This window comes from Myotis lucifugus, unplaced genomic scaffold (assembly GCF_000147115.1).
Source record: "Myotis lucifugus unplaced genomic scaffold, Myoluc2.0 scaffold_65, whole genome shotgun sequence".
Lineage (NCBI taxonomy): Eukaryota > Metazoa > Chordata > Mammalia > Chiroptera > Vespertilionidae > Myotis > Myotis lucifugus.
Window position 1 is genome coordinate 1737583 of NW_005871113.1, and position 17331 is coordinate 1754913.

At 38.1% G+C, this 17331-nt stretch overlaps 1 protein-coding gene across 2 annotated transcripts in view; it reads left to right on the forward strand.

The window, feature by feature from the left end:
- The window catches only part of HMCN1 (hemicentin 1), a 374104-nt gene that overhangs the window by 349020 nt on the left and 7753 nt on the right, over positions 1–17331 (forward strand). Inside the window, exons 98-104 of one of the 2 annotated variants that reach the window (XM_006089863.3) lie at positions 3171–3233; positions 4452–4571; positions 5465–5599; positions 7933–8046; positions 8639–8764; positions 10914–11042; positions 13499–13849. In XM_006089863.3, coding sequence (XP_006089925.1) covers positions 3171–3233; positions 4452–4571; positions 5465–5599; positions 7933–8046; positions 8639–8764; positions 10914–11042; positions 13499–13849 — 1038 coding nt within the window. The remainder of the gene's footprint in view (positions 1–3170; positions 3234–4451; positions 4572–5464; positions 5600–7932; positions 8047–8638; positions 8765–10913; positions 11043–13498; positions 13850–17331) is intronic. The other variant, XM_023754745.1, reaches the window with a different exon arrangement.

Genomic DNA, 17331 nt, shown 5'->3' on the forward strand with positions numbered 1-17331 from the left:
AAGGATTTTAAAAATAATTTAGCATATTTACTCTTTTGAAAATATTTGTTGAGTGCCTACTGTGTACCACGCACTGTTTTAGGTATTGACAGGGTAACTGTGAACAAGAGACGAAGGAGAATGTACCCGATATAATTATAATTGAAAAGCAGTATGTATACAGTATGATCCCAACCAACCTGGGTTGCCCATCTCACCGTGATTATAAGAAAACCTTTATACTGGCTAAAAGCACAGATTCTAAGGTGCTTCCTTGGCAATTCTGACTGAGATAGGACCAAGAGGTCTCTGGTTTTAATAAGCTTTCCAAGAGATTTTATGATCAGTAGTTTGGCCATTATTCTGTAGAGTGCTTATAAAAGTCACTAGAGAGAAGCATCAAAATGTTGGTAGTAGTTTGTTCCAAGTGACAAGTTTACAGGGAATTTTAAACTTAAAAGTTTCTACAATTATCTATACTAATAAAAGCCTAGGTGGCCCTCGCGCCCTCACGTCATCACAAGATGGCTGCCCCCACGTCATCACAAGATGGCCACCCCCATGTTGTCACAAGATGGCTGGCAGGGGAGGGCAGTTGGGGGGCGACCAGGCCAGCAGGGGAGGGCAGTTGGGGGCCATCGGGTTGGCAGGGGAGCAGTTAGGCATCAATCAGGCTGGCATGGGAGTGGTTAGGGGGCAATCAGACTGGCAGGCAGAAGCAGTTAGGGGCAATAAGGCAGGTGAGTGGTTAGGAGCCAGCAGTCCCAGATTGTGAGAGGGACATTCCCCAAGGGGTCCCAGATTGGAGAGGGTGCAGGCTGGGCTGAGGGACACCCCCCCCCCCAGTGCACAAATTTTGTGCACTGGGCCTCTAGTTTTTAATACAAACACATATTTTGCATTGCCCCCTTAATATGGCAAAATGAAAATCATAACTAATGATTCCCGTATTTTAAAGTATGTTCAAAACAACATACTTTAACTGTAACCTAAAGAATAAATAAAAGGAAAACAGTTTATAACAAAATATGTTGTATTTCAATGTAAAAACCATTAGACATTACTACAATGCAAGATAAGAGAGAAGTGTTCCTATGGCTGAACCTACAATATATAGAGCCCTGCTGTGATCTTTTTTTAAAAAAAAAGAATCGAGTAATTCTTGGTTATGTTCTCAATAAAACATGTATAGTCACACATCAATTTATATTCCTGGAGCATTCCTAGAAATTCATTGTATATTTTAAGCACATAAAATAGTGTTTAATATGTGGAAGATGGGTCCTAGCCTTAGATAATTAAAAACAGCTCTCTCACTTCCATGGAAATCAGAGCCAGGGACAGATTTCCATCTGCATCATTATACCACACACTGCAGTATTTTAGAGGGCTCTTCTAAAACCTGCCCCAGGGTCTGCCCTTCTCCCCAGATTTTAATAGGCCTCCCTAGCATTGTGAAAAATCAAAGTGTCTCCCCAAAAGCTGCCCAAATGTCACCTAAAGGAAGAAATCTCCCCCACTTAGAACCAAAATTCAAAAGCTACTCTCAGGTAACAACTAACTGTGTTTATATGACACAGTTTTTCCACAGTTACATTCACAACACAGTGCCCTACAGAACATACTGGTTGGATTAAGGAATGTACAAGTAAGTGAATAAGTAAAAAGGAAGCAGGCATTACAATCACCACCTGAGTTATATTCTTGATTTCCGTGGTTGAAAGTCAAGCAGATTTGCATCTAAATTCTTGTTCCGGCTTATATTAGATCTTTGACTTGAGGCAATTTGCATAACCTCAGACTCTAATTCCTCGTCAGAAAATTGGTTGTGGTAAGAGTAGAGGAGTTGTGAGGTTTGAATGAAGTAAAGCAGGTGAGACTCAGTGCTAGGTGACACACAGTAACCATGCAACAATCATTTAGCAACGATTCTCCAGACATTTCTGTTCCACCCTATTCTAGTCCGGTTCCTTTGCCGTTTCAAGAAGACTCAGATGCTCTCAGGGTCTTAATAGTCAGGGTAGAAATGGGTCATGAACCATTAGAGTTTCTCATTAAGGTTCTAAACAATCAGATGGCACAGAAAGAGCAGATAGGACTCTAGTTTTCTAGTCAAGGAAATTCTTTCATTGGAGTAGTGTTTCTTACACTCCCCACATTCATCAACAGTTTTGAACAGTTGCATGTTCGCAGCAGGGCTCAAACAATGTTGTACTCAGAGACTCTCCAAAATAGGATGAATCTGAAAAATTAGCCCAGACTCCCTCTATGAAGAGCCCCTAAAACAATCATAAAAATAATCACAGTTTCATGCATTTAGAATGGAAAGAAAATCGAAGATAACTTCTAAGAGGCTGAATATGAACTGAATATACAATACAAATGAGATAAAATGTCCCTTAGGAGAAATTTATTAGACTAACGGTTGACTTAGAAGCTGGGTACACATTCCTTATTTTGGTAACTTGAAAGATGAGTTTCATTTAATTTTTTTTCAGGTCACTAATGTTTGAAAAATATTTGCTAAACCATTTAAAACAGTCAAGACCCTGTTACTTTCTAAGGAAAGAGATTCCCTGACTAACCTGTTTATTTTTGTTACTGTGTTGTCTTTTCTGACTCTAACTTGAATTCTGTTCTATCATAATATGCCCATTGGCCCTTGCTCTGACTACATGGAAAAGGAGAACTCTTGGTCGGCACGTAGGGCCTTTGACCTGGAAGCCCCACGTGACAAATGGAGGAGATTCACAGAAAGAATGGATTTCTTCCATCAGAGTCTCTGTTTTTCACGGACTTTTTCTCAGTGGCTTGAAAATAGCATCCCCCCTTCTAGAACAAACAGCAATGGCTGGACGAATACGCCTTCACCTTGGTTATTCGTGGAGTACACATTGACCTTGGGTCTTTTTTCATTATCGATGAATAATTTAATTTTCTTTTGATTAATATAAACAACTTAAACAGAACATCTGTTTCTAGTGGCCGCTTGCCAACAATCTCTGGGCTGTGACTCATTTAGTTCTTGGTTGAGAAACGGGGGAAGTTTTCCATTCCAGCTTGTTTTCACCTAGAGCATTTGATGTGTGTGTTCCATCTTGGCGTACCTTCCCAGGGAAGATGGTACTGGAAAGAAACGAGTGCTGATATTCCAACAAGCCCGTTCATTCTGCTTTTTTTCTCTCTGGTAGGAGACCGCAGTAATCAGTGCCCCTCCGGGTTTGCCTTAGACTCAGTTGGACCCTTTTGTGCTGGTGAGTATAGGAATAAATAACGCACTTTTATTTCTATTAAAATGTTCATACTGGATTCCATTAAATGGACATCTGTTGCCATTTTGCTAGAAATGTAATCATCACATAGTCTTATAAATACCCCTTTTTATAGCTGAGGAGGTTGAGATGTACAGAAGTGCCTATGATCACTCAGCTTTCAGGCAGCGGCGCTGGGTATGCATTTTAGATACAAATCCTGTGCTCTTTCCATTTGGCCACAATCAAGGGCTAGGGATCAGTGTGCAGGACAGAGGTGGAGTGAGCACAGGGACAAGACACTGGACTCTGTGAGGCCACTTAATTGCCATGGATGTGACACAGCAGTAATTCAGCTCTAAGTCACCTAACTCTAGAATTGCTCAATCATAGGACAGGGCAGGACTGTGGGCCAAGGACTAATGACTAAACCAGCCTTTTCTCACCCAAGTACCACCTCAAGAGAGTCACTGAGAAGTAAAAGGTTGAGTAAATGGCTCACGCCTTTCTTTCCTTCAGTGTAATGTATATTGGTAAAAAGTGGTCTTTAAAAATTATACTGCCCAGGTTCAATTCCAGCGCTGCCAATAATGACCTGTGTAACCTTGGGGAGTTTATTTAACCTCCTCGCTCCTCAGTTTTGTCATGCAAATGAGGATAGTAATTAAAATACTCATCTCCTGCCCTAGCCAGTTTTGCTCAGTGGATAGAGCATCAGCCTGTGGACCTAATCCCAGGTTCAATTAGGTCAAGGGCAGGTACCTGGGTTGCAGGCTCTGAGCCCTGGTCAGGGCTCATGCAGGAGGCAACTAATCGATGTGTTTCTCTCACATCAATGTGTCTCTCTGTCTTTCCCTCTCTCTTCCACTCTCTCTAAAAATCAGTGGAAAAATATCCTCTGGTGAGGATTTAAAAAAAACAACTTATCTCCTAGGAACATTGTGTGCAATGAGTTCAGGTAGGTAAAAAGAGGTTAGCTCCAGTAGATGGTTGTTATATTCTAGTTTTCATCATCATTGTTTTAGAATCAATCTAAACATCTATTCACTGTCAAAGATAATTTGGGTGTCTCGGCATTCATTTTTATTCAGCATTCCCATGTTATAGAGCATTTTCTGTTCCGTGTGACTCAATTCCTTGGCCTCTTTAAACACTGACGTTAATAACTCCTAGAAAGTAGGGGGTTCATGTACTAATTGGGCCCTTTGTTTCCTCTTTCAGATGAAGATGAATGTGCAACAGGGAAGCCCTGCTCCCATATCTGCCACAATGCCATGGGGACCTATTATTGCTCCTGCCCTAAAGGCCTCACCATCGCTGCTGATGGAAGAACTTGTCAAGGTCTTTATTCACAACCCTGAGTCTAATGGACATATTTCAGCAAAGGTCATGACAATCGCAACCTAGAGAGAGTGTGGTAGACCAACACTCTCCTTTGCTACTCTTTTGCCCCCTCTATCCCCTCCCCCCTCACTTGGCAACAGACAGGAAGATCTTAATGTTGCCCACACACGGCCTTCATATGGGGCCCTTCATATGGGTGCGTGTAGTGACTCTCTCACTCCTCACATCACAGTGAGGAGAGGCATCAGGACCATCACGCTACTCATCTTACAATTATAAAACGAAGGAGGTGGTTATAAAGAATTCAATTAAATTGCACAATCCTGATAGCACTTTGGGAACATTAACAACAAAAAAAGATTTTTCTATCAGACACTAGATATGCTTCAAAGTTACAATTGTGTAAGGATCTAGTTTTATAATTAAAAAATAATGAAACGCAGAAAGGATTCCTCCCTCTATGCCAAGGAGGTCCCCTTCAAAATGCAAAAGAGAGAAAGAGTAGGGGGATAGGAGGCGACAGGAATAACATTTATGGAGAGTCCAGTATGCATTGGACATTATTTCCTTTCATTTGTAAAGCAATACTGAGAGATAGATATTATTGTTCTGATTTTACAGAAAACTGAGATCTCAGAAAGGACAAGTAACTTTTTTAAAAAACCTATAAGTGGTCTAATGGATGGCTTGGTCTGTAACCATATCACACTATGCTACTGTGAGCTTGTCAGCCATTTAACCCACCTGAAATGACTCAGCCAAAAAAATCAGCATTCTTGCTCTTGTATGTTTTTCAAGTGCTGTTATTGCTTCTCTTATCCCCACTTCACAGCAGGTTCTTAGTCTGGCTTCTTCAACTCACCTTGATTGAATGCCCCACTTTGTTGCAGACATTGATGAGTGTGCTTTAGGTGGACACACATGCCATGCTGGTCAGGACTGTGACAACACCATTGGATCCTATCGCTGCGTGGTCCGCTGTGGAATTGGCTTTCGAAGAACCTCTGATGGGATGAGTTGTCAAGGTATAACCATGGAGGCCTTTGCATTATCTTATGATACTAAGAATTAAGACACCCTGACTTTTGAATCATTTAAAGTGAACACTTTTATAGATTGAGCTTCTCAATTGGGGGTCTTCAGATGTAACATACCATAGCTATTTCAAATGTTTGCAGCATGGTGGTTTTGAATAACGTTTGCCTAATATATTTGAGAGAGAGGAAATTATACGGCATGATCTAATAAAAATCTACTTTATTGAACTCCATTGCATCAGACTACAGAATATTTATTGCGAGACTATTTTTTAATAGTCTCTATTTTTAGAGCAGTTTTAGGTTCACAGAAAAATTGAGTGAAAGGTGAAGATATTCCTCACGTACCCCTGCCCCATCTCACGCATGGCCTCCCTCAGTATTTATATCCTGCACTGGAGTGGCACATTTTTTACCAAGGATTAACCTATGTGGACACATCGTTATCACACAAAGTCCATAGTATACATTGGAGTTCACTCTTGGTGTTGTACCTTCCATGGGCTTGGACAAAGTAATAATGACATGTGTCTTCCATTATAATATCATACAAATAGTTTTCCTGCCCTAAAAAATCTGTGCTCCACCTGTTCATCCTTCTTCCCCCAAATCTCTGGAAACCACTGATATTTTTATTGTCTCCACAGTTTTGCCTTTTCCAGAATGTCATCTAGGTGGAACCTATATGTAAGGCTATATAGTATGTAGCCTTCTTAGGTTGGCTTTTTCACTTAGTGGTATGCATGTCAGTTTCCTCCATGTCTTTTCCTGGGTTGACAGCTCATTTCTTTTTAGTGCTGAATAATATTTCATCGTATGAATGTATCACAGTGTTTACCCGTTTATTACTGAAGCACATCCTGGTTGCTTCCAAGTTTTAGCAATTATGGGTAAAGCTGCTATCAGGATTTTTCATAGAAATAGAAACAGTGGATGCAAAACTGAATGCCTGTCAATAATAGAAAAAAATGAATTAATTATGGTACATCCACAAAATGAACCATTGTGCTGCTATTTTAAAGAGTAGAATGGAGCTCAACTATTTGGCTTAAAGGATTTCCATAAGGTGTTGTTGATTGAGAGCATCGAAGTGTAGGAAAGTCTAAGTAACTTGTGTAGAAAAGATTGTGTGACTAGGAAACAAGCAATAACAAAGAAAAAGAAAATGCATTTATACACTTAGGTAAAGCTATGTATGGGTACATGGAAGAGACGTTATCATGTATACTAGATAGTTATTAGAGGTTGGTTTTGGTGGGCAAGGGAGTAAAGGATAAGGGGGGCCAAGCAAAAGAGAAAAAAGTATATGAAAACTTTTTAAAATTATATGATCACATTTGGGTATGTGCAGATTTTGAAAGATTAAATTAGAAGCTCTCAAATAGAAAACAAGTACAAAATAAGACATCAGCAATCTCAAGTTTGGGAAGGTAAAGTAAGGACAAGAAGAGCCTAAATATGGTGATTGTTGTTTTGAAGAGTTTAGAATAGAATGACAGAGGCATGGAGAAGTGTGAAATGAGTATAAATCTAAGAGAGGGATTTTGTTAGGATAGGAAATATTCGGTTGTGTCTATGGGGTTTTGGGAAAGATGACAGTAAGTAGGAAGGACTTTAAAATACACAAGAGCAGGGAATTATCAATGGACCACAATCCTCATCTTGGTGAGAAAGGAAGAGATGGGCTGCAGTAGGGGGGACTTTTCTTAAACGGGAGAAGAGCTCTCTCCTCCTTTGGGCCTGGAAGGAAGGAGAGGGGAGAAGGCAGTACATGAGTGGGGAGAGTTCATCCTGCACTTTTTTGTTACACTGTGATGCAGACGGTGTTTGGGAAGATTGATTTGGCGAAATACTGAAGTTGATGCCGTCAGTTTGGCATAAGGTGATAAAGACCTGCCTCACACGAATAGCAGCAGAAATGAGGACGAAAGGTCAATTGCAAAATGTATTGCAGAAGTCCTTAGCTTCAGTTTATTTTTTCCTATCTTCGTATTCCAGTCTGTCAGCAACATTCCAGGGCTGAGGCTTCCTGGAAACAGGAGTGGGAGCCACATGGTAAAGTACTCAAAGTAGAGGTGTGCTGTGTCAACACAGCTCTGAGTCACTAGCAGAGGTAGGAGTATTGAAGAGAGAGATACTCTCTCCAGCAATTAATCCTGTCCGTTATCTAGCAGATTATGTGAGAGCAATTGTGTTGAATTCATTTTAGAGAAGATCTTTAATATAATAATTATCAAAGAGTATTCAAAGGTTAAATATTTGGGATAAGTTCATCCAAGTTTCCTAACAGAAGATAATGAAAGTTTTGCTTTATTTAACAGATATTAATGAATGTCAAGAATCCAGTCCCTGCCACCACCGCTGTTTCAATGCCATAGGAAGTTTTCACTGTGGGTGTGAACCTGGGTATCAGCTCAAGGGCAGAAAATGCATGGGTAAGAAAGGGCTTTGAATTTGAAACCATAGTATCTTTGTAACTTCTTAATGGTGTCTGATCCAGTTCATGTGCTGTGCCCTGAGCCTGATTTAAAGATAGAATACCTACCATGCATCGTATATGTAGTCTTTATAAAAACAAAATGGAAGCAAATGCTATGCTTCACGGGTTACATAACCATTTTTAAACATTTCCCCTATTATTTTTACCAAATTTTTTCCCAGAAGTATAATGCAGGATGGAGTATAAACAGGATGGAGCAAAAGTAGGTTTACAGTTGTTCACATGGAAAATAATACAATAATTAGTATACATATATATGTGTATATACAGATATGTATATGTTTTTTTTCTTGGAGGAGGAAATGGTTGGTATGGCTGCCAGCTCTGTGACATGTTTTTGATTTTTATTATTATGTTTTATAATTGTGTCACATACCTTGGATTTAAACATTTTAACTTTACATGATGATTATGTAGTCAACATCTATATTAGTCTATAATATCTTTAAAGTCTAAAAGTATAGTTTCTATGGCAACGTTGACGCAGTCATCTTCTCAGTCTACGTGCCCTTTGTTCCCCTGTGAAGATGTGAACGAGTGTCGCCAGAACGTGTGCAGACCAGACCAGCACTGCGAGAACACCCGTGGCGGCTACAAGTGCATTGATCTCTGCCCCAACGGGATGACCAAGGCGGAAAATGGAACCTGCATTGGTGAGTGGCTGGCTAGTTCGGTGACTGAGATGCATTTACCATCGCCAAGCCAAGTAAGGCATCCATTTCAAAACTAATGATTAGAGTACATTTAACCTAATAAGGAACTATTTCTTTTTCCCTAGCTTAGGTGTTTGTTTTTTTCATCCCCAACTTCTAGTATGGTTGACCTCTGGGATTCTGGGGTCATAGCCATACCAGGAAATGGAAGCTCACCATAGAGACATGTGACCATTTGAGTTCCCATCAGTTACACATTTGGTTTATATAGTTTAATATCCACATAAATTAATAGTCTCTCTTTACTTCTAATATGAAATTTAACATATATGTTCAGAATTTCATATGAAGGTTGGGAAAAAATCATAGGATTTATTAAAAGTTAGAAATATAATTGTAAAGCTAAATATTCTTTAAATGTCAAATCCATGACCAGACAATAAAGTAAATTGTATTTCTGTCTAAGTTTATTCTTTATGTGCCCATCCTGACCCAGGCTGCCATTGTTAGCAGAACTATGAATTACATGATTTACAAAAATTAAAAAGATAGTATTGCTGCTCTTATATTCTTACAATCTACTGGGATAGATTTGCCAACTCCACTTCCTCCACCAAAAGAAAGAAACAAACTATAAGACAAGGTAGAATGAAACACCACAAAAGAGGTAAAATAAAATGGTACGAGAGTACTTGAACAAGTGATCATGTGTAATAGGAGTGCTTATCAGAGGAGTCATGGAAGTGGTCATACTTATGTATAGCCTTGAAGAGAATGTCAACAGGTGGGAGTGGTAGAAAAGGAAAGAAAGAAAGCCCTGTTCAGGGGGAGAAGAGCTGGACTTAGAGATAACATGCTAAAATTCATCCTTCTTTCTTGACAGCTATCTCTCCTTCAATGACCCTTAAGATGACACAGAAATTTGAGTTTAAGTTTCTCATTTAAAAAATAGGACTTTATTTAAAATTATGAAATAGTTATTAATAAAGTTATAACGTATCTTGGATTTGCTTCTAAATAATATAAGAGTACTGGAAGGGCATAGATATAAATGAAGGAATACTGACCTTCAGTTGATACTTGTTGATGTACATAGATGTTTAGTATACTATTTAAAAAAAAACTGGGAGAGTTGTACTCTTTTCAGTTCTATGGATATAGGTGAGTATTTTTCTTACTACCTAAGAATAGCGGCCAACTTAGAGCATGTAGGCAGTTATGTGCAATTATAAGTATTTTAAGACCATTGACTCTGTAGTTATGTATAACAAGGTTAATTAGAAATGAGATGAGCTGAGAGATCAGAAGGCTGTTTAAAAAGTTACAGCAAAAACATAGCAAGTGGAAAAGGAAAGAGGGGATATGTGGATTTGATTGAAGGAAGTAGAATTACCCAATCTTGGAAACTGAGGGAGTAAGTTAAAGATAACTGATGTTTGCAGCCTGGTTGATTGGGAATAAAGAATACTGTGACCACAAATAAGGAAGTAATGATAAGACACTGGGGACCCGTTGAGTTTGAAGAACTGGTAAAACAAGGAGATGGAGATGACCAGCTAGCAGCTAGCCATGTGGGACTGTAGGGAGGAAACCATATAGTACTGTTGCTCTAAATATACATCAACAAGCTTATCAGAGTCACTAATATAAATGGCCAAAGGAGGAGGGAGTTTTGAGTGAGAAGGGGAAAGAAAAACAAAAGCTGAGAATAGAACTCTTTCCATAGTAAGGAGCAAGAGGAAGAAAGTAAACAGTTAATAAGTGACAGGGTGAGGACCTGAACCCAGGTTTTCTGACTCCAGGCCTCAACCACATGGTGAGAAATTCAACCTTTGGCAATTCCAAAGAAAGTTCACTTTAAATATCAGGTTTTGAGCCCTCACTGGTTTGGCTTGGTGGATAGAGCGTAGGCCTGCAGACTGAAGGGTCCCAGGATCGATTCCAGTCAAGGGCACATGCTCTGGTTGTGGGCTCGATCCCCAGCAGGGAGCATGCAGAAGGCACCCAGTCAATGATTCTCTCTCATCATTGATGTTTACATCTCTCTCTCTCTCTCTCTCTCAAATCAATAAAAATACATTTTTAAAAAATAAATATCAGGTTTTGAAAGAGGAAATGTTACTACTTTTTATTGCCTCCATGTCTGTAGATATTGATGAGTGTAAAGATGGGACCCATCAGTGCAGATATAACCAGATATGTGAGAATACAAGAGGCAGCTATCGCTGTGTATGTCCAAGAGGTTACCGGTCTCAAGGAGTGGGAAGACCCTGTGTGGGTAAGTTACCAGGAACTCTTATTGAGTAATGAAGTTACTGAGCCTTACCAACTTGAGTAGGACCTCTCTCTATCCTCCAATGCTTTCTTGCTACAATTAGAAGATTTGTAACTTGGTTTAAGTAATTCATAGCATAATTTGAATAACAGTTGACCCTTGGACAACATGGGTTTGAACTGCATGGGTACACATATCTGAAAATTTTTCAATCAATGTACAGTCAGCCCTCTGCATCCCTGGCTTTTGCATCTGGGGATTTATCCAACTGCAGATTGAAGACAGTATTTTCATTCTGCAGCTAGTAGTTTGTGTTGTGCAGGACTATATACACTGTTCTATGCTCAAACTACGGCCTGCGGGCCACATGCAAATACAAATATTGTATTTGTTCCCGTTTTGTTTTTCTCCTTCAAAATAAGATATGTGCAGTGTGCATAGGAATTTGTTCATTGTCTTTTTTAAAACTATAGTCCGGCCCTCCAACGGTCTGAGGGACAGTGAACTGGCCCCCTGTTTAAAAAGTTTGAGGACCGCTGATATACACTGTTCTATGCCATTTTATACAGAGGTTTGAGTATCCATGGATTTTGGTATCCACAGGGTCCTAAAACCAATCTCCCTGCAGATACTGAGGGATGACTGAGTTTTGGAGGAGTCAAAAGTTATACACAGAGTTTTGACTGTATGGGGGTTGGCATTCCTAACCACCACGTTGTTCAAGGGTCAACTGTACTTCTTAGACACTTGATATTGGGTTCAATTTACACGGACTTCAAGTGATAGTAATAACCACTACAGAGTGCTTACTGTACACTACACATACCAAAATAAAGTTCTGATATAATTACCATGACAACTTAATTGTGAAGATTATCTCATTGATTATCTCTCTATGTACGTGACATAAATGTTTTCATAGATATATTTCATTTGAATATGAAGTCTACGTGTATGTAATATCAAGGTTTAGGTATGAGGGATTAAAATGTGAACACACAATTTAAGCACATTGGTCATTATTATTTTATTTGCCATATATTTAGCGCTTACTGTATGGCATTCCCTACATTAAGAATATCTCATTTAATTCTCCCAATTGCCTATTTGTTTCCATCTTAGTTATAATTGAATATAAAGTAAGGCAAGTAACAGATAATACGAAATATCTGTGAAAAGATAATCATATGCTTTTTATTAAATTAGTGCATTTATAATAAAGAAATTGACCTATCAAATTCTATTTATCCTCAGAATATTTAAGTGCAGCAAAAAACGTGCGGGCTTTTAAATACTGGCTTCTGGTTTGCATGCTATGCTTTTAAAATTGATTGCCTACTTAGCAATTATTTATAGCAAATTCTCCCATAAAGATTGAGTCTGTCTTTATACCGTACCTAACATAGTACTTTGCACATAGCAAATGCTCAAAGCAATACCATTACTAGAATAAATAAATACTAATACTTTTTAATAACAGAAATACATACTATTTCTGTGTTCTCTTTAGATATTGTAACTTATACATAATTTAACATCTTAATCAGTCATAACAGTGACCTAGCAGAATGAAATGTGTTTACTTGTTCACTAATTTGACCAGAAGTTGAATATCAGGCATTTGTCAATAAGACAATGAAGAAGGTAGGGCCATTGCCTTAAAGAGATTAAAAATGTTAATTTAAACTTTTGCCTGCTAAAATAATTTTTAAAGCAAAATTTACTACGTATTTTACTTAATTCATGTTTTTCTTCATGTGGTAATTAATTAAAGAATTTGGTTTTGATGTCTGGTTTTTATACAGTTATCCAATTGACAGAAAAAATTGCAAGTAATACTCTGTGTTGACCTAGAAATAGGAAGAAGAGAAGCATTTTTTAATTTTATGGACTTTATGAGTTTATATCTTATTAAGAAATTATTCTATCTTCATGTCCTTTTTCATTTTCTTGTAAAATGTATAATTGGTTTGATTAATAATTATTGATTCAAAAGATACAAAAGAAAATAAAAATGTTTGTAGTTGTACCAACCTTCCTGTATCTGAGACTTATGAATGCATGAAAACTTAGAGACACTAGTGGTCAATACTATAATTAAATGCAAATTAGTAAAGTGACTGTTCCACCAACAGAATTAAGATCTATATTAGCTTTGAACTCTAGTTTTTCCGGATTCTAGACCACATTTGTCCATATGACCCATTATGTTTCTACTGTACATGTGGAGCAATCTTTAGGGACAGTCATAAAATCTTCCTGTATATTCATAACTGAATGGTTCCAGCTTTCTCAAAAGTCCACCACAGCTGAGAGATGACTGAATGCCTGACTTTGGAGGGTGACATAATGTCTTCAGTTCGTTTTACAGACTGATTCTTTATTCCTGTGTTTTGTGTATGTGTCTGTTTTTTTTTTTCTCTCTCTCTCTCTTTTTATGTATCGTGGCACACGAGCAGACATTAATGAGTGTGAACAAATGCCTAAGCCTTGTGCATATCAGTGCTTCAACACCCCCGGCAGCTTCAAGTGTGTCTGTCCACCAGGACAACATTTATTAGGGGACGGGAAATCTTGCGCTGGATTGGAGAGGCTGCCCGCTTATGGCTCTCAGTACAATAGCTATAACCTTGCTCGGTTCTCCCCCGTGAGAAACAACTATCAACCTCAACAGCATTACAGACAGTACTCCCATCTCTACAGCTCCTACTCAGAGTATAGGAACAGCAGAACATCTCTCTCCAGGACTAGAAGGACTATTAGGAAAACTTGCCCTGAAGGCTCTGAGGCAAACCATGACACATGTGTAGGTAAATGTCAGCCCTCTTGCATGTCCTTTCTGTGGGCTCTCTGATGGGCCAGTCTACGCATATGTACATACAGCACCTGTGTTCGTGTGGGTGTAGGGAGCTACATCTGATCTCCAATCTTGGGAGGACTCAAAGTTTCAAGACATTTACTCTAGCACCGAAAACTATTGCAGTTTTTATTCAAGTAAATGATGTGTTTGCATGTATGCAGTCTAATAATTTACTGTTTTATATTGACAGTTCTTTGGTCACCTGCAGGTGTTACTGAATTTAATGCTGTATAGAAATCAATTTCAGTGGCATCCAAAATATGGTTTCTAAAAAGAATATACATACTGTCCCATAATATAATACTATAATTATGGCTGCAGCTGATGGATGTCAAAGCAGTGGTTAAAAGTGAAGCTTCCAGTGGCTCATTGGACTGTTTATTCTATATGACAACCAGCACAGTGTTGACTGTTGTCCCACACTCGCCATAGAGTTTTTCAGTTTGATTATTTTGTATATAAGTCAGTGAAGAGGTCATGGGAGCCAGGACCAAAGTAAATTGGTTCCATCACCCGAAAGTATGTGCTTTCAATGTCTTTATCTAAACTCACAAGTCTGAATTTTAATTTGTTTGCAAAAGGGAAGCATAATTTCCATCTCAAAAATTGAAACCTTGTTTTCTGTGAAGTTGCAAGTACTACCATCTGTCCTTCATTTAAATCAGTTTTCTGTGAGTGTTCACAGTTTGCATGCACCAAGAGGAGTTGGCAAACAGGAATTAGCCCCACTATTTGTTCAAGAAAGCAAAGTAGAGAGGGAAGACAGAGGCAAGAAGGGAGGGGAGAAATTCTGTTTAAGTTTAAGAACCTCTGTTTAAATATAAGAGACCTCTATGCCAATCGTATGTTCTTGTATTTTTCTTAAGTGTCCTACACTAAATATGCTTTCTGTTAAACATTTCAAAAATTTCTTCTCCTGCTGACTTCCAGTTTTGTCTTTTTTTTTCCACTTGTACTCAGCTGGACCCTCAAACTTCTAAACTTTCACCTTTTTTCTTTAGGTCCATATTTTCCCAGGACTTCTCTGTCTAGATGTCCTAATGTACCTGAAGCTTAATAGGATATGGAATCTTTTTCCTGTGATCAGCTTCCTAGGTCTGTGGACAGGACTAGTTTCTTTTACTCCTTAAACTTCAAATATTAATGCATTTATTAACAACTCTCTACATTTCGTCCCATACAGTGAAGCACTACTTAATCTGTGGGCTCCACAATCCTTACTACTATGTCAAACACCACTCCTAACTTGCTCCAAATCTTTCTGACCATTAAGGATTTTTCATGCCTACAGTTTTGAACGGACTCTTCGTTAGTTAAAACCTTTCACTATTCTTTTATTGACAGAATTAGCATCTGACATGTTGTCTTTCACATTTTCTTCCAGATAATCTCACTGAAGGGTTTTCATATCCTATTATCATCCCATACTTCGCCTTCATTTTAGACAAGTTTTTCTCTTCTACCTTTGTTCTTCTACCTCAACTCTTGGTTTATGCTTTGATAAATGAATTAAACTATCCTCCTATACACATACCATCGCCATCTAGCTGACTTCTCAATCATGTGAAAGCCCAAGTCATTTTAGGAAAGTGTTCCTCATTAATAACCCAGTTCTCTTTCTTGACCACGGTCTGTGCCCTGTAGTTTCATCATGATAGAGTCTTATATATGTTTTCTGTGTCTTGGTGTTTATTATAACCTTATGTAAACTAATATTATGTTCACAGTAATTCATCTTTCCCATACCATCTACTGTTTGAGGCAGCTACTGTTTCAGAATGAGGACTGATCTTGGAGTACCTAAAGTAAACTTTCTATAACCAGTCAGTTATTGGATATTTAAGTTTTATTTAAGGGCAATTAATAGACGGGGACATTTAGAAATAGTTCTTAAAATATGGTGAGTATTTTATAGTGTTGGTGTTAATAAAGAAATTTACAGCAAGATTGCAGACAGCTTTGGAATTACGAGATGAGCAACTTGCAGTAAACACCAAATGCCTTTAATTAACCATCTGGAATAGATAATTCACAAAAGATTCAGATTAACATTATGGAATCATTAGACTTGGGCTAAAATTTAACTTTTCGAGGAATTGATTCCAAAGCTTCACAGGAAAAAGGAACATTGTAGAGCTTCTGGATACAGAAATCACTAGAATTCTTACTGTGGGACCTGTGATTGACTATGTGGAGTTCACCATCACTTTCATGTCTGTTGTTACTTTAGGCGAAAGCAGATTATAAAGGGAAAAAGTAAAAGCAAATCACACAAGTTCTAGAACAAATGCTTTGGTTAACTAAAATAGAACAAAAATATTGACCAATATTTGATGACTGTTTATCATTAACAGATCTTGAATCATTGCAATTATATTCTGATTTGCACAATATGCAAAATTTTGCTCTGAGACATTTCAAAGTTTCTATCTGCCTTCTGTTCTCTTCCATCTGACATCACCCCTACTCCCAATTCATGTCACATTCTCCTCTTCATTCTTCCACTGGTTGGAGTGTGCTCGGGGATTGTCGGCAAATTTTAAAATTACTCAAAGCAAAACACAATTGGGACAAGCAATCTGAGGCCTCCCAAATCACATCTCATCCTGAAGGCAAATATCAATTAATTTTTAATTATCCCCTATTCTTACTCTCTTTTTTATTGCTGTTTTCTTGGCTTTGCTTAATAATAGCAGACAGATATATTTTTATAGTTTAGAAAATTCTTTCACATATGTTACTGTATATGAACCTTCCAAAACCTATAAACTAGAGAGATTGTATCAGTGACTCCTTTTGGCAGAAAAATCATCTGAGATCTTGAGAAGTTAAGTTCTCTGCACAAGGTACCACAGCAATTATATATATATGCAGGGTGTCCAAAAAATGTATACACGCTTCAAGTAATTATAAAGGCAGTGTTTATTAAAATACATTTCATTTTCAAAATACAATAGAATCAGCTGTTAAAGTGTGTGTATAGATACGTGGTTGCCATTCGTACTTTACAAGTATATGAAGTTTGATGAGTAGTCACAAAAATAAATACATCTCCACTTGATAATATCTGTGTGTGGGAAAGCTATGCATGAGCTTTGGGGGAGGGTGCAGGGAGAGAAAGAGGGAGAGTCAGCTAATGTTTAAATAAAATAAAATAAAAACGAATATCCTCTTTTAGGGGATTCTGTTCTGTCAAGAGTTCGTGCTTTGGTGGTTTAGGATCTTATTCAAACCTGTTTGTCTGCCATTCCAGCCTTACTTAACTAATAGAGAAATTGGCCGTTTGGGGGTTTCCGCTTCTATGTGTTTATACACAGATGTTCATATTTTATAAAATAGTGCAGTTTATATATGGGACTCTATTGAAAACAGACCTTGATAGAAAACAGCTCTGAGCATTTTTAAACACACGAGTATTAAATCACCAAGAGG